At 39.7% G+C, this 27,438-nt stretch overlaps 1 protein-coding gene across 1 annotated transcript; it reads right to left on the bottom strand.

Annotated features, from left to right (window-relative positions):
- Positions 1 to 326: 326 nt before the first annotated feature.
- frmpd4 (FERM and PDZ domain containing 4) lies at positions 327 to 21,701 on the bottom strand. Its single transcript, XM_020939126.2, has 17 exons — positions 21,661 to 21,701; positions 12,783 to 12,899; positions 8,527 to 8,687; positions 8,132 to 8,234; positions 7,755 to 7,800; positions 7,054 to 7,158; positions 6,754 to 6,861; positions 6,487 to 6,618; positions 6,141 to 6,260; positions 5,880 to 6,016; positions 5,486 to 5,612; positions 4,948 to 5,037; positions 4,685 to 4,867; positions 4,410 to 4,542; positions 3,364 to 4,335; positions 1,792 to 2,943; positions 327 to 1,447 (listed from the first exon to the last, which is right to left on the bottom strand). The coding sequence occupies exons 1-17, from the start codon at positions 21,699 to 21,701 to the stop codon at positions 327 to 329; spliced, it is 4,848 nt and encodes a 1,615-aa protein (XP_020794785.2).
- Positions 21,702 to 27,438: the final 5,737 nt, after the last annotated feature.

Genomic DNA, 27,438 nt, shown 5'->3' on the forward strand with positions numbered 1-27,438 from the left:
AATAAAGTGTTTGGTTTGTTCCCAACATAATATCTTACAAATTATAAACAAGGTTCTAGTAATCTAAATAATCTACATTAATACTGAATGTATAAATAATCAATAATTTATTATGGTGATATATTTCAGAGGCGAGGGTCATATGTGTCTGGGTGGCAAGTTAATAGAGCTTATTTAAAACTTTAATAATTGATATAATTTCTTTTTACTTTATATATTAAAATACTGTATACACAAGGCAATCTTTTTTTCACAGCAGTCAGCACATTAGTTCTCTTATATGTCTCTTATGTATGGCTTTAAAATCAATACTTAGGTTACAGTTTTTATTTGTCGAGTTGTGTGGTCAGTGAGTGCGTTAGTGCGTTGATAACAGCGGACATGGTGGCAGAGTGGTGTGTCAATGCGTCCACACTTTGGTCACTCGGGGATCGTCCTGAAGCCGCCTCTGCAGCTTTCAGCAGACTCACGTAGTTCATGACCACCTCGTCCACTTGGACCACCAACTGAGCACGGCTGGTCTCACTGCTCAAACTGTCCGCCAGAGACATACAGGCCTGAGCCACACAGCACAGGGTATGGAAGCTGTGGGTCAGGGTGAGTAGCAGCTCCTCCGGGCTTCCGTACTCATCGACCATCCGACTGCAGGCGCTGCTCAGCACTTTGACCTGCATTAGGAGCAGCTGGGAGAGCGTCTCTGTGTCCGCCTCACTCGCCCCTGGGCCCTCTGCTCGTTCACCTGAGTGGCCTACACTGGCACGTAGCAAAGCAATCATATCTAAGGCATCCTTCCGTGCCAGTGCAAACCCTGTGTGAAGACTGTATGTTTTTCCCTTCATTGCATTTACACAGGCCAACCTTGCTTTGAGGCTCATGTCATTCAGAACAGCATTTGTGTCTTCCTGCCCAATCGTCGGGTCTTCTTCATCTTGACTGTGCTCCTTTCTCCACAAAAAGCAGTGACTAAGTGGTCCATGGCACCTCAGTGTGCTCATGTCCATCTGTGGCAGCAGAGATGAAGCTCCTCTCAAAAGCCTGCTACCTGAAGAATTCAAAGAGACTGAGCCCTGGGAACAGCTCTTGGGTAATGTCCTGCCGGACTTCAGCGGGTCTTCAGACTGACCACCACTCCTTCCTGTCAGTGTAGCTTTGGTCTTCTCAAACAGTGCTTCGAAGCTCTTGGCGCCTGGCACTGTACTGCTCCAGCTCCTCCTGAGTAGGCGGACCTTGTGTGACCTCCGGAGGCCTCCAGCTTTGTGGGCACATGTACATGATCCGCTCGGGGGGAAGGCCGTGGCGTGCGGGTCGGGCTCCGGGCTGCCCGCTGTGAGCCCCATGTGCTCTGTGCTACTTGTTAATGATGATGGTGACATGGCTGTGGTGGTGGTGGTCTCAGTACAGAGAGCTAAAGATGACTCCACTTCAACCTTCTTCAGCTGTGTGCAAGCTACACTAGGGGTAGTAGGAGAACACAGAGAACTGTTAAGCATCTTCCTGATACAAAGCTCATATTCATGCATTCAACCATTCACTCAGACATTCATAAGTGTGTAATTTGTATTAGTCTGTATCTTATTTCATTATTTTTTATCATTAATAATGTTTATGGAGTAATGGCAGAGCAGTTGAAACGTTTTGTTTGTATGTGTGTTTTTGTGTTTCATTAATGTTCATATATTTATGTTCATATTTATGTCACTGGTCACATTTTATTTGTTTAAAAAAATAATTCTATATATCAAACACATAACATGGCATATATACTATATATACTGTTCTGTTAGGCTTTACCTGTGGTTTCTTTTATCTTGGCCATTCTGTGAGTTCCATCCCTTGTAATAGAAAATCCTGGCTCAGCGCTTGTAGCTGCATGGATCCTCCTCAGCAGTGTGGGGTCCATGGGATGCCCTGCCTTAAACGGGCCTGGGTAACTCTTCTCTTCACCTGCTCCGTAGCCCACAGCCTTCACCGCAGTCTCTGACATGATGTGCACGTTTTCTGTTGTGCAAAGAGGTGAGTCCATGGGAGTGACACAGCTGCTACTCCCTGTGCTACAACCGGCATCTATAGAAGAACACTGCGAACTCTGGAGTGAATGGATGCCCTCACTTTGTAAAGAAGACATGCGCTTATTCACATAGAAATCATGCAACCGGGCCACCTCCTGCTCTGAAGACGTTTTCTCATTCTCTTGTGAGGTGGGACTTTCACTGGGGACTGGCCCTTTTGATGGCGAGTGGATATTTAATTGCTGATTTCGTTCGATCAAGTCTTGTTTATCTCCTTTTATTGTCACTCTGGAGGTGCTGGAAGTTTGTGAGTCATTTCCACAATCTGGAGATGGATTTTCTGCTGTTTTGTTTCCAGGTGCGCGTTGCCATTTTTGGTGCTTGTCTTTTAAGTGGGTTCGCCCCAGGTCGAGCTGGTTCACATAATACGAGTCTCTCACAGTGAAAGCCTGATACTTGCCGACTAAATGTGGGGTATCTTCTCTTGGGGAGTCCTGGGTTGGTGGATGGGAAGAACCTTCAGGGGATTCACAGGTGTCTCTTGGCTCTGACTCCCACTGTTTACCTCTCTGCCTGCTCATCACTGGCCCCATATGCATCTTAGTAAAGTATTCACTTACGGATTTAATCTCCATAGTCTCTGGCTCCATCTCACCGCCATCTGAATGGAAAATCTGTGATGAGGCAACATTAGCAGATTTGTCCTCCTCTGTCTCTGGCCTGGCTCCTGCTCCACAGTCACCGGCGGATGGGGCCTCAGTCTGGTCGTCATGGGCAACATGGTATCCTTCTGCTTGCGCTGTGTGGAACCTCAGGTGGCTCTCCGGGTGCCTGTGAGCGGACGCCTGCTCTGAGCTCTCCGTCATTTCAGAAGAGTTTGTTTCATTACCGGAATCGGACGACTCTGGGCTAAAGGCTCGTGATATTTCAACACCTGTATGCCACAAAGAGACAGGCAGCAAGTTAACAATGTCAAATTTAGAACCAAGTAACAATTGGATGATGAAGTGGATGGATGAATGAAAATGAGTGTACAAATGTTTATGATGAATACATGCCTAATTTGACAAGTACTGTTCTAAATTCAGTGAAACATGACACATTGTAAATAAAAATGTCTGAATATCTAGCACAAGAAAACAATACAACCAATGACAAAAAAAAATGCAAACACAAATTTTAACAAAAATATACAGTGACAAGAAAAACTGGATATGCAAAAAAGGAAAACAAGACAAAGACACAAATAGAAACTGATGAAAAGGGCTTTATTGAAAAAAACAAAACAAAAATAAACAATGAATGGATCTGAATGGCTGTTAATGGATGAATGTGACAATAGTGTAAGTAGAACCTGTGCTGTTCTCGGACTGGGCAGGACTCTGTTCTTCAGACGCAGCGAGGGCTTCTAGGGCCTGCAAAGTAGACACCACAGCATGGTCCAGCGGTGCTCCCTCTGGCCCTGCTCCATGTGTGGGCACTGAGTCTATGAGGGACACTGGGATATCGCTGCTCGGCGCTCCTCTCCCGGGGCCTGGGTGCTCCTCTTCATCGGAGCTGTCCCTGAAGCCCGGGGGAGGGGCTGCGATGGCCATGTTAAGTGAATGAAGCAGTATGTCATTGTCCTCCTCGTTGTTGCCCTCTGGTGGGGGAGGGAGGGAGGTCAGGTCGATGATGTCGTCGCTGGACCCTGAGAGTGAGAGCAGCATGGGTTTGTCTATGTCACTCATCACTAAGTCTTCCTCACAGCTGATGTCGTCCTCATCCTCGGCGTCGTCCGTGGTCTCGGCGTAGCAAATATCATGTAACAGTGGCTCCTCAATGCACTCACTTTGACCAAAGATTTTTGTGGCATATTGATATCCGTCTCCGTCTTCTATGGCATCCATCAACTTATAGTCCTCCTCAAGCCGCCTGTACATGTGGCTATGATTGTCTAGGATCTCTGGGTTGTCCTCCATAAGTCTCTGATAACCCAGATTTTGAGGATTCACACTGTCCAAGGGTGGGTCACCAAAAATGAATGAAACTTTTGCATTCCTGGAGGTCTCTTGGGATTTGGACCTTGGGACATTGAGGTAAGTTTGGGTGCAGGGTATTCGGCAGCACTCTGCTCTTTCCACTGTGTGCATTGTGTGCTGAGTCTGGTGGATCTCAGTGACGTAGACTGGCTGGCCTTCACACCGAGCGTGGTTGAGGTATTCACAGTCCTGCTCTGAGAATTCTTGGCTGTACCTCTGGCTGTTTCTGTCTTCACATCCTTTATGAGGTGTGCTGTAGGTACATTCTATAGACTGGAAGTTCTGCTTTAGCCTTGCAGCATTATCTGCAAAGTGAAAAAATGTCAATGTCTGTATCTGCTAGATTTATACATAAGCCAAATAAAATTTGCAGACATACTTTTATCCATTGTGTCTGTGTTTTTGGCCACGTTGAAGATGGAACGTCGAGAGTCCACCAGTAATCTGTAGTAGCCAGCAGTCAAGCAGGCCAGATTCATTGCGTCCACAGACTCCATTAAGAGAGTGATGGGCTGTGAAACACACAGATAAGCAAATCACAAAAGTACGAAATAAATGGGGTGTAGAATGAGGTGGTAATGACTGACGTTCCTACAAAATGAACTGATTTTACTCATACAATCCACACTTCTGTGAAATATTTAACATACTGACCTTTACATCCAAGACGTGTAGCTCCACTCGGACTCTTTTCTCGTCCTCTGTGTACATCTCGATTCGATTGACATGGCTGAAATCTGCCAACAGTGCTACCAGATTTGTCTTGGTGTTAATCACATGACTAATTCCATACTTGGGTCCCACTAGTAAAGTCACCTCTGTGTGCTTTTCACCTTGCTGTAAATATCAAGTAAATAATTGTTTTAAATGTATAAGGCATTATTGATTAAATATATTTATGATATGATAATACTTACGACAAGCGTCGATTTAAAAACCCGACCACCATACAGTCTTAAGTCACTGAGATATTTGAGATAATGAACCTTTGCTTGCAAAGCAGTCAGCTGAAATAAAAATGAGAAAACAATGAAATGTAACACAAAATGTTTTATGTCTTTAGCACTGGGAACAAAAACAGTAATGTGATTTAACATTCAACAAGTAACAATATATTTGAGAAGTAGTAGAATGTAGTGTTCAGAATAAGTGTTCAGTGTTATACAGAGTGAACAGAATAGGCAATAGAAATTTATTCTGCAGAAATGAAACTTAAAAAATGATCTTCCACTAGGTGGTAGTGTGGAGTAAATATATATTGCAGAACCATGTCAATCAGAGATAAAAGCAAAGACAACCTAATGTGTCTCTTAATGACACATTTAGTGATGTTAGTATAAGGTTTTGAGGAAAAACTAATATAAAACTTACTAACACCAATTATTCTAGTGTGCAACATCATAGAATAATAAGGCATAAATTGAAACAATGACTAAATAAAAGGAGGAGTGGTACCTTTTTACCAGGAGGCACCAAGTTCTGGTTGGTTTTGAGAATGTGAGTGAGAGCTTTTTTGATGTTTTTCTCTTTCATGCTTGAAAGCACAGCAGGAGGCAGAAACAATCCCAAACCCCACTCCTTCCTATGGAGACATCATTCATAAACATTAGAGGATGTCCCTTACTCACTCATGTCATAATTGAAGTTGTAACTCAAAGGATATAATCAATATAGTTTGACCAGGGGTGGGGCATTGATTAAGTGACAGTGCTCAAATTAGTCATTAAGGGCAGCACTGGTGAATCTTCAGTCATGGCAGAAATACTTTACACTGATGTAACGTAAACAGACTAGTTTCCTAAAAGGGTTGTTCACTGGTTTAGCTAAACATAAAACCTAGTCCACTTACTCAATGTACTTGAGAGAAACTTTTTGGGACTGCTTGGTGTTGATGGTTAGAATGTACATTTGCAGTGCAGCCAGACGAAGGGCAGTGTCGTATTTCAGCTCTGACCCAAATCTCTCCAATACCACGTCATTACAGCTCTAGAGGAGACAGACACAGATAGGTTACACTGCACTTTACTTAGAAGCAGCAACCATAACAAACACCCATAGACTGTAGTCCATTATCACTCACACACCATTGCCTTTCTCTCTAGATACTAACCTGCACATAGAGGTACTCAAACGCCACAGCATCTCGTCTTAGCAGCTCTACAGGGTCCTTTGGGACGAACGTGATGCGGAAAAAGCACTTCATTTTGTGTGACCCTGGCCTCTGCGTCACCTTGAGCACATAAATGAGATAAATAGAAAGCCATCAGTCAATGTCCCCATCTGCCATGAGCCTGTTTCATAAGTCACTCCTTATATTGTGTTTTACCCCTGAAACCTGTTGTGACTTGGCGAGTGCTTTCAGTAATGCTTCAGTATGTAACGGTTTGAGCCTATAATCACGTTGGCTTTTGTATAACACGTATTACTATGGCGACAGAAGGTAGGTTTGTCCTTACCTGAGTTAACATCTCCTGCTCGTGAAGGAGCATGAGTTTACTTGCTGATCCTTCTGCTCTTTGCTCCAGCATAAGAGAGAAGTGCTCAATGCTTTTTATGGAGAGTTTTTCTTGCAGGGTCAAGATGACATCCTTTCAGAAGAGATAATAATGGACAATTTCAGACACATGAAGATGAGGAGAACACAATACAATTTATAAGATGTTGTTTGTATATTATACTATAAATCTTCAGGTCATTATTATATCAATACTAATAATACCTACCTTAATGGATGTGTTGGTGTCAAATTTAAAAGATTTGGTTTGCCCATTCTCCAGATACACCTTCAGAACATTTGGCATAAAAAGAAGAGAGTTGTCCTTCACAGTTTCCTATACAGTCAGAGAAACAATATTACATAACACAAACATAATTTAAAACATGTAGGACATACAATAATAATGTCTATCTAGCCCCAGCCAGATCAAATAGAACATTTCATCTTTGAGAGTATGGAAGCTAGGTTGTCCATTTAGGTCTGTGGGGAGAACTTTTATGCAGAGAAAATTAAATAGAAGTCTTACCGGGATCTGTCCATTGATGATAACCTCTTCTGCGAAGCGCACTTTGACTGGATTAGACTTTAACTTGGCCTTCTTGGCTGCACTGATGAACGCTGATTTAGGGGACTTTGGGAGAGAAGAGAAAAGTAAAGAAGATCACTTCATTTATAAAATATTCATGGATCCCTTTTCAAGGGCGTCATGTTCCTCTCTTTAAACATGACAGGTCCTTTTTATACCACAAGCACTACTGAGCTTCATATATATTTAAATCTAGAGAATGACTAGGTCTGTATTTTTAAAATGTAATAATTTTATAAAACCAACTAGAAACATATTGTTTTCTATGTCTTAGCTCTGCTGATGGTGCTGCCTATTTTTGGAAGGAATTCAAGCGTAACTGTATTTGTTCTGACTTTTATGTAGACTGTAAACAAAAGCCAAATATATGCTTCTGGCACTGCACACCACCATCTGGTTCTCCTGTGAATGTTGAGTCGGAAAGTTCATGTGGGGTCTGCTGAGGATCTAACACACTTGGAAACAGTACTGAGATCTCCCCTGTTTTGGTGTTAGCCAAGCTTTTACTCTCAGAAATGTCCTCACTATAGCACTGCCAACATTAGCATATGGTGTGATTAATGAGTTGTCTTTGCATAGTCAACAAAGTAATCAGATCCAAACATACTCAAACAATCCATAACAATGCAAAAGGGGCTTACTGGATACGGCTGGACCACGGTCAGCATTATGGATTCCTTGCAGCTTCTACAGAAGAATTAAAATAACGATATGAAATGCTAATTGCAATCTAAACTGTTGGAGAGTTTATCTATAGTATGATATTGAGTTAATTGAATAACAATGTTGCTCAAGTGTAACTGAAGCATGCTCCATGTCTATGACTGCTATATTCATGAGAAAATGTGAATTATACAAAGTTATGAAAGTGACAGACAATTACAGACAAATAGCCTGGACTATGGACTATTGAACTATACTATAAATAGAACATACTACTGCAAATGTAATACTCTTGAAAGCTCTCATAAAATTACTTTCTGAAGGCTCTATTTGGCCCTGTTGAATACTGTCATACCTGACGAGGTCGATGACCTTCTCCCTGGGTGCTGAGCTGACTGGCTCATCGTTGATCATGATGATCTCGTCCCCTGGAAACAGCTTTCCTTCTGACGGACCACCTGACATCACACCAATAAAAGAGTTTAGGTCTACACACTACAGCTAAATCATGTTACTCGATTATCCATCTCTAGTGTTGTGGCTCACAGCACTAATGAATGCTTACTCATCGAGCACAGTTAAAATCAATGAATCATCTACGTAAGCTGAACACTAGATAGGCTTCCCTCCTCTTTCCTGAGCTCATTTTAGAAGGATTTAAACTCCTCGGGGGAGTGAGAGGGCACTGGCCATGGACGAAATAAGCCACTGTTGAACATTAAAGTGTTGAAAACAGCTGGGGCACTTTACCTGGTGTGACTGAACGCACCACCACAGGTTTCTCGCTGCCTGCTACGAAGCCAAAGCCAAGCACTGGGTCCCGTCGCATCTCCACCTTACGGGGCGCAGGTGCCACAAACTTGTCCCCCTCCAAACGCACCTCCTCCAGGGAGCTGCTCTGGGACACGTGGCTGAAAGAAATAAGTTAATGGTTTGATCAGTGAAAAAACACAAAACTGAACACAGGTGAAGGTCCAACTATTGTTACAAAAATTACCAGTTCATCATTAGGGGAAGAGGAACTATTACAGCTGGTTATAGGAGTAATGGATTGTGTGTGTTCTGCTTGTAGTAATACTTCAGTTTTGGCTATTTTCTCATCACTGAACCATGATGAAAAAAATCTGTAATTGTAATTGAATGTAATATTTGCTTAATTATTTAATGATAAGCTGTGCAGCACCAACAGTGTCAGACCTCTTTTACCTCTTTAAGTCCTGGATATGAACACCGGGATTGCTGCCATCACTATTTGGCTGCACACAGAAACCTGCAGTCTGAAACTGAACCCTATTTGACCCTTTACTTACCCTTGCAATTTACCCTGACAGTGCATTTTCCCTCATCCTTGCAATTGAATTACTCTCCCGTGCCTTGTGCGGATAAAAAATGCGCATATCTCGTGTTGTTCTCACATAGTCAGTCCTTCGCTGCTCCCCCTCCTCAGCGTCTTTCACTTATTCCTCTCCGGCTGCAAAGGCATCGACAGCTCCGTATGGCGCCAGTGCTGTTGGGTTAATTCAAGCCGTGGGCAGACAGTGTGTAATTTGACAGATACTCTCCAAGCATGTACTATTTGTGCGCAAATACTAACAATTAATCTTTCATAGCACAAAGACACAGTGCGATCTGTCAGTCACAATCCCAGCGCTTTGACAAAAACAGCCAAAGAATCAAGATGTTCAAAGATAACTGTCAACCGATAGCTTGGAAAAGATTCAATAATGGCTCCAGCTATTGACACAGCTATAATAAAAGCTCTTATTTAACAGCCAGAATAACATGTTGGTGGTTATAAGTGTGGAGTTTGAAGGCAATTTCAGGAAAACAACCTGTTTCACTGAGTAGGTCTAAACCTGCACTATAAACATTCAAACCTCTACTTTGTTGTAATGTGTCCAAATAAACCATTCTTTTGAAATATCTCATACCATTTGAATAGAGCTGCCATTATCAAGGAAAATCATTTAGAAAATGTATCATCATTTTGTCTCAAAGCCATAATTTTGGGAGATTTGTTTTAAAGATTATTGTTCAAGTTGTTCACAAGTACTGCAGGTTCTGTGATGACGATTCTCAGACAGTGACGCATGTAGACACACTGTAAAATTTCAGGGTCTCCTGGATTCATATCGTTGTTATGGTCTTTTCAGCATTACTTCATTTTGGTTTGTTCACATTTACTCCAGATTTATTTACTATATATTTACTGTATTTCTATTTCTATTTTTATTTTTACTTGTACTTACACAATTGTCTTTATTTTTGCTACTTATTTTGAATGTATTATTACATTTATATTTTTGCTCTTTGTTATTATATTTATTGTGATGTGTGATCATCAAGTCTAATACCTATTTTGTCTTCATTCATACACATTATTGCACATAATCAATTTGATTTATGTACCTATGAAGAGTTAATTTGCAAAAACAGATATGTGCGGCTTGCACTCTTTATATATTTTAAAAAGCCAAGTATACTTTAAGGTCATCTAAATATTATTCCTTTCCTCCTTGATAAAATCCACTATACATTATTGTTATTATCTGTAGATGGTAACAAAAAGAAAAATATATATTTGTAGGAGCTTTTCAAAAAGGAGATATCCGTTTCTGCAATTGGACTCTTCATATATAGTACAATATTCTCGACTGTGGTGTTAGGTACCAAATGCTACGGTGTCAGAAAATAGCATAACATTTTGAGCGTAGTGTCATGATGAACAGAAAGTGAGACTGAATTGCTGCAGGCCAAACATAAACTTGATGGACCTAGACTATTGTGAACCACATTGGAGTAGAAATCTCCATCTAGCTTTCTCTTAACGATTTTTACATTGTGGCATTGCTGAAAGAGCTGACTATATGTTCACCTGAGCTCTTCAAGGGTCTGCTGCTACCATGTTTCAAAGCTTATTTTTAAAAAGATGACTGTACTTTAGCTGAAGATGTAGGCACTACACTATTAGCACATGAGGTCAAGTGGCCCATGGCGCTACAGAAATTTTTGAGACACGTTTTGTTCATCAGCAATGAAATTCAAATTAAATGGCTCAAACCCTGCATGTTTAGGTTGTTCTCTCAAACAGAAAACACTCTGCGCCACCTTGTGATGTCATGTGGTAATATAGGAAGTGCTCCACTGTGTTTTTAAACTCTCTTCTAAACAAAAGGTAAAATGTTAACTGCTGTTAAAAGCTGTTAACTTGAACATGACATCATAAGGTGAAACAGAACATTTTGAGCTTTGGAGATGTAGACAGACTAATAATGAAGGATTACTCGTACATGGGTGAATAAATCAAAACACAACTCTAGATATGTTTGATATGTGCTCACAAGAGTCAATTTTGCATAATATAAGACCTTTAAGCTAACCATGCTAAGTGAAGTCAGTCACCTCCACAAATCTCCAAACCTCTAGGGCCTTCAGGCTAATTCCTGTGGTTTGATCCTGGATTTGTGTTTTGCATCTCCAACAGCTTGGGTACAAATCACGGCCATATGGACCTGTGCATTCAGGAAGAATACAGTCTCCTCTCCCCTCAGCCACCTGCTAAACATGGCCACATTCCCATTGTGCGGACAGCCATGTATCAAATGGTGCCTAATCATACTCATTAGCCACTAGTGTAGCTCCACAACAATCTATGCAGCAATCACAAAAGACACACTGGTGAGTACATAGGAACAGATAAAGTGTACAAATCTTAATGCGCATTTTTGACGGGCAGACAGAAAATCTTGTTAGCTGCAGTATTATCCTGTTACTTTGACTCCTAAAGAGCCACAGACAATTCAGCCAAACTCTGTGGTCATATTTGCTTTTTCCTGGATGTTAACCTTCTTAAATTACACAATTAGAATCGTTTTGTTTTGGGGTTTTTTCTCTCACAGGGATGGCAGAGCGAGAACCAGCTGTGGATCTGCCAGACCGCCTAGGTGGTAATCAATCTCTGTCAGTTCATTTGTAAATGTTGTGATGAAGCCAATCAGATGAATGCAATGACAAACGACACACAAAGATACAAAGATTTATAGGCATAAGTTAAAGGCTTGGACAGTAGTTTCTCCTCAAGCAGCAGATGGATGCATACCCACACTATAAGATGATTCTATTACATCATATATTACGCACTGTCACACTGTAAATATTAAAGACATACTGGTTTATTCATGTGTCCCTGTCACGCTGTCTAAACATGTGTTACATTTAAAACAATTTCGCTTGCAGCATCCCAGAGCCCGAGCACTGACAGTCACACAAACAGACAGTGGATTATTCATGAGTCTCCCTCAAATTTAGCAAACCAGTGTGTCGACGCAGCCCTCTCCTCCAGCAGACACGCTCCTCTGCCAGCACTTTCCCCGCTCCTTACTTCTTATGTAACTGCTCTGACATCACGCTCTCGTGCTCTAACCCATGTGTGACACCTTCAGCAGAAAACCACGCAATTATGACAAATAGACAACTACTAAAATAGATAGAGGTGTCAGTGTAACAGCTATATCTCAAGTGTGACAATTAAAAAGATGCAACACACTACACTACGTCCAAACTTCGCATCCAGCCGCACACACAACCAGTTGATATTCCCTGTACCTGCTGTGAAAGTGTCCGTCAGTGAGGATCAGTTAAACTCCCAAAGAGGAGAAGGCGGCCCCGAACAGGTGAAATCTTCATGGTGCGCAGAGCCTCACTCTCCGAGCCCCTTGTTGTGCATTTGGAGCACTGCATGAGTAGTAATGTGGGTGTGCGGGAGTGTGAGAGCAAGATAGAGCCAGAGAGAAGAGAGAAGACAGCTCCCTCTCTTGTCTCTGTGGGCAGGGAGTGCGCAGCGGCAGAATCAGTATTCTGAATGCACAGATGGAGACAGTGTGGAGGCTGTGACGTGGCTGGAATAATCACGGGTTAGAAGTGAAGTCTAAAACATCTGGGTCTAACAGAGCTCTGTGCCCCTTCTGCCCCTGACAAGCCTCTCTTCTTAAACACAGGGCACTTACTTGATGTAGCAGTCACGGCCCTCTCTATTGGTGCCCATGTCCCACCCATTTGGGGGTCCCTGCGAAGCACTCCACGTCCCTGAAGGGGGCGGCCAGCCGGACGACTTTGTCCTGTGGCTGTGGAGACAAAAAGCACAATATTTAGCAGCTTGCCTATTTGCTTGTACAATAACATGAGATGGGGTCCTTGATTGCTCATGTGTTAGAGTAAAAAAAACAGGGGAAACATTACCAATTTTTTTTTTTTTTATTTTTTTGATAATATCCGTTGTGGAAACATCCATTAAGAGAATATATGGTTTATTCACTATATTGATTTTTTTTTTGCTTCAGCCTACTCATCTTAGACCCTGCTTCATTGCTGTGTGTGTAATGACTAAAATTATAGATGATGTGGACTCAGATCCAAACATGAACTATATTGGCTTTCCCTTTCAGAAGGGTTCTGAATGGAAAAACACATCTTTCTTGAAAATTCAGTTATATAATCTTAAAATTCTCCTTTAAAATCCACAGACTCTTACTATGTATTTCATTTGGAAGATTTTCATAGTATACATAAAACAAGTAAATAATTTTAGCTGGCCAGGAAAATAAACAAAAAAAACCTAATTATCCTTGTGTTTTCAAGGAAACTCATACTGTGTTGCAAACATATCCTTCTGAGCAGGTATACAAAGTGCATTTTTTGTGTGACATTTAACAATGGTAAATTACTTTTTAAAAACGAAGCATGGCATAAGATTCTGGCCCACAACAATCACAAAAAGTACCACTGGTTTAGTTATTGCTGTACAACTTTAATGCTGAGACTTTTACAAGTGCCCTTCAAAGCAGCAGTTACTCAGTGTGACATGTCCAAACATCAGCACGTGAACGAGAGTGATATAAAAACACACAGTGATCATGGAGGGGGTTTGATTCCAGCGTGATAAACAATGTTCAGTAGCCACTGTTCACTCATGGAATACAAATCACATTAATTACGTAAGCTGCACTCTCGGACCGACTTGTCATGGCTCTCTCCGGAGCTTTGAGAGCCATGAAATTGGTTTAGTTTGGCGATGACAGTGGATTGCATACTTAATAAAAGCAGGATTTTAATTATGTGTAGTTTGATTAATTGGTTGTATAGTCATTGCTATTAATAATTAGCATTAATATTTGCTCCTAAAATAAGACTTACATGCAAAGCATGCTAAAAGGTTATTATTCAATGTTATATGAATCTCAAAACACTTTCTCCCATGTTCAAAACCTATACTAGTAATACTAGGAAGAAAGTATAGACTTCTGTACCACAATGGAAAAAATCTCACCCATTAAAAAAACCCAAAAACTCCAAAGTCCTTTATCACCTCCATAACATAGTAATAATCCTATATAATGTAATTTTTGATATAATCAAACTATATTCTTTATTGTATCTTACATGATATGACATATGACAAATTTTCATGTATCACAAAGTTTCCTCTATGTCACAGGTTATTTGGGTACAGTTAGAAAAAAATCTATAATTGGTTAATGTAAATACATTTTCAGTACAATCCAGCTTTATTCTATATTGTATCTAACTGTGAGAAATGTTCATGTATCAAAAAGTTTCCTCTGTATCACAGGTTATTTGGGTGCAGTTAGAAAAAGAAATCTATAATTGGTTAAAATTTCTCATCACTTTCTTTGTTCACCACTCGTCTCATTTTGCCTTTATCTTAGTCTTTGTGTCTGGGCTCTGGGTGATGCTATGGAAGCATTGGCAGTAAGTTATGTCACTTCAAAGCCTTGTCTGCTGTGTAACAGGGCTCTTCACATTCATTATTCAAAGCCTCTCTTTCTCTCCCTCTAAATGTTTCCCCAGTTACTGTACCGCTGATAATAAATTGCGTCGCAGTGTATATCGGAGCTTGTGCGTTCACTTTGTCTTTACATTTCCGTGCACGTGTCTCTGTGAAAGATTGCATCATGAACTAGGTGTATGAGCTCAGAAAAGAGAGTACAACAAACTTAAAAAAACTGTGAATACTGTTGTCATTGAAGGTACTGAAAGATTTTATTATTTGAAATTTATACTTATCCATTTTATTTATTTTAATGAACTTGTACATGGCTGGCTTGTATATTTTTGGGTAATTATCTTATTTGGATCCCGTTAAAAATAGTGGCAGCTTGTCTGTGGTAATGGGGATCCTATTAATAAACAAACCAACAAACTTGATTTTAGAATGTTATAGAATGACCATTACTAACACAGAACCCAAAACGCAAGGAAATGGGTATTATCTTTTACGATTGCCGTTTTGGAAAATATCCAGAAGCAGATACTAGCTAATAATAAAAAACAATACACACGCTTTTAACAAACTAAAATTGAGCACTGATTTATACAAATAAGCTATTCCTGTTGACTGATGGTAAAACAGATATGGTCTCCAGATTAAGAAGTGCATTTTTCATCAATCTTCAAAACCGTTCTAATATCTAACAGTTGTGAATTAGTAATGGATAGAGCACTGCTTCACTTATTTTGCGTCAAAGTTGGCTGACCTTCTCAAAAAAATATTAATAATCCCATAGTTCTAAAGTGACTATTACAAGTTTATTAGGTTGTTCTTAGGTTGTGAAGCTGAGGCCTAATATGAGTCAGTTTAAGTGATTGTACAAAAGGTGACTGTGGAACTTTAGTCTGGTTGTAACTAGAACTCAGAAATGGAAACAATTGTAATGTCACCATCACCAATACAGAGCCTTGTTGTATGCTGTATTAGTATTTCCACACAGTTATGGATTTTTTAGGATTCTGACGTACGAAAAACATTTAGAAAACTCCCGCTTGACTGATGGAAAAAAGAAACTGCCCAACAAGCTTTGATCAATGTTCACTTCATCGATTAGCCTACACATGCTCGTGCTGTTAGCTTTAAAAATCATACGTAACACAACAACTCTGTGTGAATACAACATACCAGCGCACTCTACTCACAGGGTCAGGAGCTGAGCCTTTTGAGTCTAAAAAAAAAACATCCATTTTGTGCGTGTCTCCCGGCCACAGCTTCTTGCCTCATTCATAGCAGTGATCTTTGATTTCCATTGTTTGCCAGTGGCAGAGGCATTATCCTATTGAGTCACAGCTCTCACAACTCCCACAACAGTGGAGCAGGTCTGTTCATCCACTAGTGGACAGTGAAACTGATATTGCTTAGTTTGCATTAATAAATAATGACCATGCAGTCACATTGGACTAAGTAATTGAGCGCTAAGTGGGCAAGCTATGCTGTACAATTCATGATCAGGTTGGCCAAGAGTCAGAGGGAGGACAAGGCTGGACAATTCAGCTCCTCAAGTAATTTTATAGATTATAAAGTGCTGTTTATTTTACTGAAATTACTGGTGTCATGCATTTCTTTGGAGTTAGAATGTTACTGACATGTATTCAAAGTGCAATGATTTAAATAGTAACAGTATTTAAACCGTTGCACTTTTTAGTGCGGAAAATTATGGACTTTGTTTCTTTGTAACAATATATATTTGAAAAATATATATTTGTCATCCCAGTCTACCATTTTATTTTCAGTTGGAGCAAATGAGGTGCGAGGTACAGATCACTTGTCAGCCCTTAATAAAAGTTGCATGACTGAAGTGATCCTTGCCTTATCTGTGTGCTTCACTTTTGCTTTCTTCCCTGGACAGTGCAGACCTGTACAGTGAGCTGCACTGGACTGTTACTGTTATGAAAGCTGAGCAAACTGCTAATGTGGGAAGTAACTATGCATTATGAACAAGCTGCAGCTGAGAGGAACATTCCAACACAGACACTCACCAGCTCTGAATTATTTACATCAACAATCTGCATCCAGAACGCTATGTGAAACCACAGCCTGTGGCCACGTGGCTGCCATTAGGCATATTGAGGATTACAATCAATTCTATTTACAATCATGTCATATGCAAATGGGTATTTTATCTGCAGGAATGGCATTATGTTATTGCTTGCACTATGTTCACTTGGACCTTTGCTCTAGTTTTATCTTTACTCAGATTTTAAGCATTACCGTACTGGCTCTAATGGAGCGTAGCTGTATTTATGAAAAACTGTCTTCCTCAAAGATATGTGACACTGCTGCAGCAGCCAAAGAAAATGTTTTCTTGTGTTTAAATATAGCAGTTATTAATCAATGAATATGTGAGGGGTGCATTTTACAAGAATGAGGTGACACACAGCAGTGAAGAGGCTCTTGTATTAAACCAGGTGTTTATGCACAGATAGTGTGCTAATGTGATTCTGTTTGGATATGAGATCTGGAGAGAGAGAGGCGCAGAGAGGGAGCAGATGAGATGACCATCTCCGGAGGCAAGGCTGCAGCAGACACAGAGGAACCTGTGTGATTAACAGCCTCTCTCCTCTGCCACAGCCACAGCCCTGCTCCTGTGCCCTGCCCTCTGTGTGAGGACACTTTACCCCCTGTGTCGCTCCAAACATTGGGTCACTGGGACACTGGCATCAAACAGCTCATGTGTTTTGAAATGTCAGTTATTCAATCTCATTTCTTTTCACTTTTACAAAAAACTGGCAGTTACTTATTCTTTCTCTTCTCCATAACCACATTCATTCAAAGAAATGTTGAAATGCCTAATAGCAGTAACCATTGTAACCATGTGTATCAATTAAAACAAACAATTTGCTCCTTTGGTGGCCCCTTAAAACCTCAATTAATTTACATAGACTATGTGTCATCTCCCTCTGCAGCAGAACCACCTCCACTCGTCAAGAAGAACACACTGCTGCTTTTGAGTAAACATCTAAAACTGTCTTATCTCCACCACAGCACATTTGTATAGGAGACTACAAATCACCTTCTATTGCTATTGCCATTACAGCAAAAATACCACCCAGGAGGACATGCTTGAGGATAACAGTGTCTATTTCTCCCCATTACTCTAACTGAATATTGTATACCGACGTTTGTCTTTGGAACCACTGATATTGTTGCTACGGGCAACAGCAGCACTGTCCTAAGCGGCGCTCGTTCTCTCTCTCTCTCTCTCGTGCGTGCGCTTGCTTGCCTCGATACGGTGTGGTTTGGGTTTTGTTAATCTGCTTTGGGTAAGAATAAAACAGCATCTGGGAAACAGCCACCCACCATGAGGCATGTGCTATGTGTTACACTGGCAGCTCCTGTTCACCTGCTCCCCTCCACACACACACACTCCACTATCTATGTGTGTGTCTGTGTCTCTGTGTGTGTTAGCATGCAGACTGCAGCAGGGCACACATCAAGTGTGCTCCCAACCACAACCGGTGATGGGAAGAATACTTTGAAAATGTACTTGTGTTATGAAATACTGAATACCCAAATTTAAATGTATTTTGTTCTGATACATGGGTCAGTCAGAGAACTGTATTCTGAACACTTTTACACCGATTGGCAGTCATATTATAGTATGACATAATTACAAACAGCTTCAGTTTTGTTGCGCTGTTTGTTATGCATAAATTTGTGTCTAAATAGAGACGAAATTGCACGTTCCACATGAGCTGTGTTTTCTTTTTTCCCCACTAATACTGTGCAGTTCAGTACCTCCATGTATTATTTTAAATTTAGGAAAGTAACTTTATTCTGAAAACCATCAAATGAAAAAGTAGCTGTATCAGAATATTTTCTGTACATGCATTTAGTTACTTCCTAATACTGACCACAACAGGTGTTACATGAGCAACTATTAACACAATCATGTATAAATGTCCCCCAAAAATATAGAAAAATTACTTTTCCAGCTAAGGTTGCAATTCATGTCAAACTACAGAGTTAACACATTATATAGGATGAATACATTCTATTGTTTTCTAAAGGTGTTTTATTACCCAAATAATTGTAGCTTTGCAATTTGCTAATCGCAGCCTTTCAAAGTTAAGTTTTTCATTCAGTTGTGATTACTCTGGCAGCCCTGTCCCAGTAATAAACATTAACCAAGCTTTTAAAATGCACTTACCCTGCATCCATTGATTTTCCAAGGCTGTACAATGCACTGTACCACTTTCCAGTTCAAATCTCTGAAGAATAAAAGTAAAAACTCTCAGCTCATGTTTGGGCTCAGGTCCAACCCGCTCTCTGTCCAGGACACTAATGTAACTATGGCATCTCTTTTGTGGGCAGCGTACTGATGAATATTCAGGCTAATCAATGTGTCTGCATACTGTGACTATGGTACAAATATTGTTAGCAGCAAAGGCCCCTAGGCAAAGCACAACAGCGCACAAAAGTAGACTAAATCAATGTTGCCTTGAATACAACACAGTTTCCTCTTTTAAGAACAGTCGTGGTTGCTAAACAAAGGTCCAAACTATGACTGTGTGTGTGTGCACTTTATGTTACCTTGGTTATATACTTTGTAGTTATTTCTGTGGCTTGAGCTCCCACTGGTTTAAAACTATTGAAACAAAACAGATAAAAGATTGCCTTGATCAGAATCATCATTACTCTTAATCATCCCCAAGGGGAAATTCTTTGTCTGATTGTCTAATTAATAATAAAAGGACCACATAAACGCTAGGAGGAATTGTTCTGTAATTTGCACTTGAAATTTTTCATGTGGATCAGAAATATACATTGCATATACAGCATAGAAGTAAACCATCATTATGCTTTACCAGCCAACCCCATGTCAGTAAAAACCATACACCATCTGGAAAGTGCTAGCCACCGCCTTCCAAATAGGAAGTTCACAGTGACGAGTGTAACGTCACGCTATGGGTGATGTAAAAATGTGGCTAAGCCTCATGTGAAAGCTTAGAACCACTCCCTGAGCTGCAAAGGCTGCACTAGCACTGATTCATTATTGGCTGTGGGTACTGGGGTTTAGGTAGTGACAATTCAGATCAGACAGAGTTTTTTAAACCAACTGGATTTCAGCATTGAAACTGGCAACCGAAATGAGAGAGACTCATTCTGCTTTCTGATTGGATAATAATCTTGAAATCCAAAATACTGAACTATAACAAACAACTTGGCCATCATGTCCAACTATTGTCAGTCATGTGATTTAAAGTTCATCATATCTGTGGACACATCTTGCATACTGTCCCTTTAAATAACACTGCCTATATTGTCCATGTTCGTGAACCTTATTTAAAATACATTATTAGTAGTTTTAAAGCTAATATCAGTGTGATTTTGTCATCATCGTCCAGCCGTAACCACTGAACAACAATTCTATGTAGTTATGCTTTCCATTAAAAGCTGTTGATATCTCTTCCACTATCACAGAACAATACCTTTAAATGGCCCATATTACTTCCTGATCTAGGTCATAATGTTGTTTCCTCATCACAAACATGTGTTTGTTTCATTCACACATTTAACACACAAACTCTGCATATTTAAGATGAGTTCTTCTCTCAAAATGAAAACACTCTGTTCCACTTTGTGATGTCATGTGGTCATACAGGAAGTTCTCCACTGTGTTTTTAAAATCCCCACACCTTCACTAGAATCATTTGTCACAGCCATGGACTTGCCAGTCTCCACTGAAATAGCGGTAAAACTTGAAAACTACCTCTTCATGACCTCACAAGATGGAACAGAGCATTTTGAGCTTTGAAGATGTAGGCAGACTAATAAACCAGGGTTACTCAAACATGTGTGAATGAAACAAAACACAACTCCAGGTATGTTTTTGAGGAGGTAACAACATTGCCTTAAAGATGACAAGAGTCAATTTTGCATAATAAAGGACCTAAAGGAATTGCTGGATCCATACAGCTCATAGACAGGCAAACAGAACAGTCTCTTTGTCTCCAGCAGCAGTGGGCCACACATCTGGGGGCGTCGTAAAGCTGCGGAGGAGGAACCAACCGCGTGCACCTCTCACATATACTACATACAGTTTGTTCACTGAAATGTCCTATCCAGATTAGAAATATCCTGCAGACTGGAGCTCCTGTTGGCAGCTGTGAGGGAAGAATGGGACACAGAAAAGCCCAGAAGCAGAGCAGTGGTAACTTGTAATCACGGATAGCATTGTGTAGTGTTATTAACAGTGACAGCATGCAGTGATGTTGGTATTCCACTGGGAGCCCTCACATAAAAGCAACACTCAGGGATGCTAACAATGAAACAAACTGACCCATCGACTCCTTTCTTTCCTGTGAAAACACTGAAGAAGAATGAAATAAAGCCACAGGCAAAGATGACGCACAGGTAAAAATGAAAGAACTATATCTGACACTTACAGCATCTGATTTAATAATTCCTCATTTAACCCAAATCCCTGGAGGATTACTGTCCGCCGGGGCACATCAAACCAATCTAGCAGATCCAAGAGGGCACGAGTTGAGTTATGTGCCTTGGCAAAGCACTCACGTCATCATATATTTGCAAACCAGTCCATTGCAATTATTATTATCATGCTAAAAGATGACAGAGGAATCCTATCTATTTTATGTTTGATACCGTTGGCTGCATACATCTTTACATTATGCGCAAATGGTATGTGGACTCGTCTCACGTCAACATAAATTACTCCAGGATGGGTCGATATTTCAAATCAGATGTTCATATCACACTACCAGCTTATGAGTTATTCCTCAACATCGCCAATTGATTTTAAGGGAAGCGTCATTATCATTTGAAGACCAGAGTGGAATATTTGGTGGAACTACAACACAATTCAGAGGGAATGAGTCAACTTTGAATAAGTGCCTTGGCTGCATCCACCCCCACTCGCATTCATATAGCATCATACATGACTGCACAAGTTGTCACAGTAACTCAGCAGTTTTAACACACCCTACATGTATTTCCTAAGGGTAAAAAGACTCTCAGCGTGCGTATATGAAACACACTAATATATATAAGACAGCAATATTTCTTAGACTCACCCAGGCAGCTTTGGCATCTTAACGAAGCTGAAAACATCCATATGTGCTGTAATCAAACGCTACCAATTTGCACAATTCATCGCAGCAGCATTGTCTGATAAAATTATTATCAGGGGCTAAAAAAAATAAATAAAAAAATCCTCCCCCAAGTCTTGTGGAGAGATTTAGTCCTGTTGTCTCAGCTTGGGCATGGTTGAGTGCTTGCTGTATCCGTGCCTTGGAAATCCACAGCCCGATGGTAAAAGGGAATCTGGCAGTCCGGTAGTTTTCCCCCCACCCTTTGCCCGTCGCATCCTTCAAAGCATGCCTGTGTTTAGCCCGTGTTAAGCCACCTTTCATTTAATTTCCATGGCGGCGGAATGATGCGCACTGTAGGCAGCACGGCTTTGGGAGAGGAGCGGAGAGCGAGAGGAGAGGGTGAGGGAGGAGGAGGAGGAGGAGGAGGAGAGAGAAGGAGGGAGGGAGACAGGGAAGTGGACAGGGATGGGGGATTGTGTGTGTATGTGCGCAGGGGTAACACAAGCCACTACTAAAGGACAGCCGTGTGGGATTCCCGAGAGGCAGGTCTCAGCTCCCAAATGGAAAAGGTTGGAAAGGATCGAGGGGCAAACAGTGACACAGTCTGCTAAATGGTGTCACATTGAACAGGTCTGCTCACTGACTAGTAATATCTGAGTATCTACTAAGTAGGTACCTTTAACATACTATTTTACATAGCTTTTACTTACTCACTGCAGTGTTTCTCATTGATTCTCGGGTAAACTGTAGCAGCACAAGATTTGAATAATTTTATTTTATTTTGTTTATGATTTGTGCAGAATAAATGACATTTATTTTTAAATTTTATCTTAAAGCAGTCCTTTTAGTTGAGAATAGCTACTTTTAACTGTTTATAATGAAACCGTATTCAAGAAAGTGTGATTTATGTATAGTCCAGATTGTTTTTAGACTACGGGGGAGCACCATAGTCTCGTCTATTAATGGGAAACACAAAATTCTGCTTGTTTTTAATAGTTCAGTTTAGGGTGACTTGCTTTCTACATACATTAACAAATTTGTATGAAACCCATTGTTGCGTTGCAGTGGCATCACAGGGGTGTTCTGCATGTATGCTTATGGTGGAGTGTTCAGCAGTTACCATGGAGACACAATGGACATATAAGCAGAATGTCAAAATACAAAAAATAGCTAACAAAAAATAACAACAATTTAAACAATGTGTGTTCATAGTCCTGTTCAGTTGCATGATTTTCAACAAAAACGGTGAGGGTGACAAACTGAAAAAAACAGTTAGGTAATGCTATCTAGATTTTTGCTGTAATTTTATGTGTGACAGACTTGTTTAAGAGCACAGATGATCTTAACTGCTGTAGTTCCAACTAAGTCAACTCTTTCTGGTCAGACTGTGTTGAAAAAAATTCTGATTAAAGTACAACAGAGCCTCAGACAGAGCAGAGTTGAAAGTTAGTTTACGATACAGAGGCTGTAAATTGTAGAGCCAGTTTTCACATCTGGTTAGTGACGGCAGATCAGAGGCGTTGTTTAAGAAGAGGGTGAGGAAATCTTTGATATTTCATGATTATGTTTGATAATCATTCAGTTGTTGATGTTTCATTGTATTTTAATCCATGTTTGAATCAAATGAATTTAATCCAAGCTGTAATAATGTTCAATTGTTAATGGATTCAAAAGGTGGAGGCTTTAAAATAAGCCCTTTTGGGTTTTTGCCTCTTCTGGCACCTACTTTTTTTTTTTTCCTATTGTCATGTTATATACATGGATATAATAATATATAACAATAATATAATATATATGTGCAATAAATAAATTTGCTTCACACCTCCATAGAATATTGATGAAACTAGCTGCAAAGTATCAATAGCCCAGTGTTCCCAACCATCAAGTACTTGGAATGTTTCAGATAAAAACAATAAATAAATAAAAAATTGTATTTGAATTAAAAAGCAGTAAATGTTACATCCTGAAGAATATTTTGTAGGATTCTGGACACCAACATAGTTTAAAACAAAATATAATAATAGTACTTAACAATATACTACTATAAACAATTTGCCTAGTACCCAAGTTTGGAAGTCTGAGAAACTGAGACCAAGTTTAGGGAGAAGGGGGGAAAAAAAAGTTCCGAAGGAAGGAGCGCCATGATTATTTTGCATTTTTCCCCTCACAATTTAATTCTAATATAATTTAGTAAAACAAGTTACATTTTAGTTTTTGAACTTTGTTGCTAAAAGCCACATTAGTTAATTACATGTTTTTTTAAATCATGGCACAAAAATAAACCCAGCACCACCAAAACAAATTATTTTATAAGCATAATATTTTTTGTCCAAACAAAATACACTAATCACATAAATGTTGATAATTATAAATCCAAATGAATGCCCACCATAATAGAACCTTATTTTGCAGATGCATTTGCTTAAACTGAATCATTATATTAGTGCTGTCCATAACACACATCTCTGTGATTTTCATTATAAACAAATCAAGCTAATTGTTAAACTGAAAAGCTACAATTTTGCAAACATGATTACTCCTAAAGCACCAAATTCACAATAAATTACCTTTGTATTAATTTCAAATGTTATTCAAATTTTAATGGCAAATTGTACTACTCCCACGATGTGCTGTGGGAACATTCAGTGATAAAGGGACACGCACATAATGAGTCCCACTCTCTCCACACTGCTTCACATTAGGTTGCCCACTCGGTACGCTGCAATATTTGTGACCTTTCTAAAACACTGCCGCTAAACGCTCCAGCAATTCACAAGAGGGCTTCAAAAAGATTTGGGCTTGAAAATATTAGCTCGCAACGGCATTCCATCGTCGACGGCAACAACCTCCAGTGAATGTCTGTGTGATTAATCAATGTCCATGGGAGGAAGACAAAAGCTGTGATTCATTGTGCTTGAAGTAGTCTGCGGCGTGCTGACAGATGCTTCAAGCCTTCTAATTTCCTCTGTGGTATTTCTATGGAGGCAAACACATCTTCATACATTTCCCTATTTCTCGTTAACTCATTAGCAAAGATGCTGGGTTATTTCTCACGACTGTTCCCATGTAAGCAATAACTACGAAGGTTTTGGCAACAGATAAATCACCTGCGTACGTGCAAACTGAAAATGATGAACACCTATATGCAGGTGGGAGAGTAAATATTTATACAACTGGAAGCACTGAATACAATAAGGTGCATTTCACTGATATAAAAGTCTACTACACAAGCCGGCTTCCCAAAGAGTGGAAAACATCCTCCATAAATCAAACAGGGCAGATGAAATGCCTTGGCTGAAAAACTACCAAGTGTCAATTAACCTCTTTTCTCATCCAAGGAGGTGGGCACTTACTCTTGTGTCCCAGACTGTTGGGGGATAGGGAGCAGTAATTTATCCTCCTGGAGATGTGGGGAGATAGATAGAATACAAACCTTTTTTTTTTGTTGCAATCAATTTGCGATTTTAATATATTTGTGATTTTGATGAAGTCAGAAGGATTTGGCAATGACTGGACCTATCTTGCCAAATATATCTTTAATTATTGGCGTTATGTTTAAGGTCCCATATTTTACACTTGAGAACAAATCAATACTCAGCTGTAGTAAAAAAAAAAACTAAAAAAAACTGTTGCAATCAAATGGCGCAATGACCGAACTACTGCTGCAATGGTTTAATATGTAAAATATTAATCAAGACGGTCAGCCATTTGTTGGTTAGAATTCAGAAAAGTTTGAGCACTGAAACGCTAAAGATGTTTGGACTTTCAAAAAAATCCTAAAGGTCTTATATTGAGCAAAATTGACTCTCATGAGCTTTTAGCCATGTTATAATGTCATTACCTCATCAAACATACCCGGAGTTGTGTTTTGTTTCATTCACACATGAGTTATCCTGCATTATTTGTCTGTTTACATCTCCAAAACTCATAATGGTCTGTTCCACCTTGTGATGTCACAAAGCAGTAGTTTTCAAGTTAACAGCTACCTTTTATTTTTTGTTCAGTAGAGATTGGCAATTCCAGGACTGAAATGATCCAAATGATTCTAGTGAAGGCACAGGAAGTTTAAAACACAATGGAGCACTTCCTGTATTACCACATGACATCATAAGGTGGAACAGGGTGTTTTCTGTTCAGCCTAAATATGCAGGGTTTGTGTGTTAAACATGTGAGAATGAAATAAAACGCAATTCTAAGTATGTTTTAGTTGAGGAAACAACATTACAACATAGATCAGAAACCAATGTTATATGTGCCCTTTAAACACCACGTGATGACATCATGCAGTGGGACTAAACATTAGGGGTTCTTCATAAGGAGAGAGGCTACACATGCAGGATTACTCAAACATGAGACAACTCAAATCTGAAAAACTAAAATAAAGAAATACTTAAAAAAACTGTAAAGACAAAGTAGCAGAATACAGGACCTTTAACGGTTTAATTGAATATCATACGACAGCCTTAATTCTTATCACACTGAGTTCAAATGTTGGTCACATTTTAAGCAACTTCCACATTGGACTTGCATTGGAAGTATTAAAATGCCAGAGTTCATCATCCTCTGCGGGGTGAGTCAGTGTGTCTTTGCTACAAGTGATCCAGGCCATAAAGAATGTTGTCACTTCTACTCAGGGTCCCGCTTATACAGGGCCCCCTACCATAGATATAATGTCCCATGTCCAAGTCAAACCTCTTGATTTCGCCTGACAGTTCTACATTTTATTTGATCATGGCTTTCAAACATCAGAGGAAGAGTGCTATAGATGCAAGCTCTGTGGATGTGGGGGAGTCAGCGTACTGTGTGGCCAGTTGTGTTTGTTCATTTGGGTTGGCAGCCTGCAGGGCAAAAGTGTAAGACAGGGGATATTTGGGTCAGACAGGAGCCTGATCTGAGGAGAATATAGACGCATGAGCTTTTGTCCGATAAACTCTGTCCCCTTGATCCTCCTCTGAGTGTGTGCTCTCTCCAAACAGCTCATTTCAGTTTTTCAGTATTTCACTTTTGGCCACTAAAAACCTCTAAGTGCTGTAAATGCAGTGTAATGATAAACTCATTTTACAACTCATTTTAGTCCTAAAGCAGCTTTTCAGATTTACATCTATTTGAACAGTTTGAGAATTAATTATTTAAACATCAATATAACATTTTATGCCCAAATTGGAGAAGGCAGAGATACAGTCAAAAGTCTTATTTACAATTGTTTCAGTAATTGCACATCTCTTCTAAGGTTGTCAAAAGTATCGAAAATCAGATACTATTTTATACTAAAATTTGTATTGAAACTAGATACTCATTTAAGCAAGTATCGATAGTAAAAAAAAAAAAATCACATAACTGGATACATTTTGACCTTTCCTCAGCAGTTTCAACTTGAGGTTTATCAGAACTAGTGTAAGATCACATGGTAAAATAGACAAATACAATTATTTTGTGTTTTTAAAAAAATCGCTCTTAAAATGTTCATTTTGGTATAAAAATTGGTATTCTTTAGTATCAAAATCAAGTTTGAACTTTATGACAACTCTAGCCACTTCTATTGCTGATTACAATGCACATTTTCAGAAAAAATAAATCATTGAAATGTATCAGTGATTATCTATTCTGTATTTGCCTAAATTTAAGTTTAAATTTTTACTTCATCCCACACAGCAAAGACGACCCCTGACCTCACCAGCTCAGTCTGCTCTGCCCATTTGTGTTGGCACTTTCCCTGCATTTATCCACCGATCCATCTCAACATGCTAACTTTCCAAATCT

The sequence above is a fragment of the Boleophthalmus pectinirostris genome, unplaced genomic scaffold (genome assembly GCF_026225935.1).
Source record: "Boleophthalmus pectinirostris isolate CB_2022bp ecotype Guang Dong unplaced genomic scaffold, ASM2622593v1 HiC_scaffold_1, whole genome shotgun sequence".
Taxonomy (NCBI): domain Eukaryota; kingdom Metazoa; phylum Chordata; class Actinopteri; order Gobiiformes; family Gobiidae; genus Boleophthalmus; species Boleophthalmus pectinirostris.

Excerpts from the sequence above, each read along its gene's own strand:
- frmpd4 (XM_020939126.2), bottom strand. The coding sequence starts at position 21,701 with ATGGATGTTTTCAGCTTCGTTAAGATGCCAAAGCTGCCTGG. Across the intron at positions 8,235-8,526 it reads GGTGCGTTCAGTCACACCAG|GTGGTCCGTCAGAAGGAAAG; the intron begins GTAAAGTGCCCC and ends GTGTGATGTCAG. Across the intron at positions 6,862-7,053 it reads TCATCAATGGACAGATCCCG|GAAACTGTGAAGGACAACTC; the intron begins GTAAGACTTCTA and ends CTGACTGTATAG.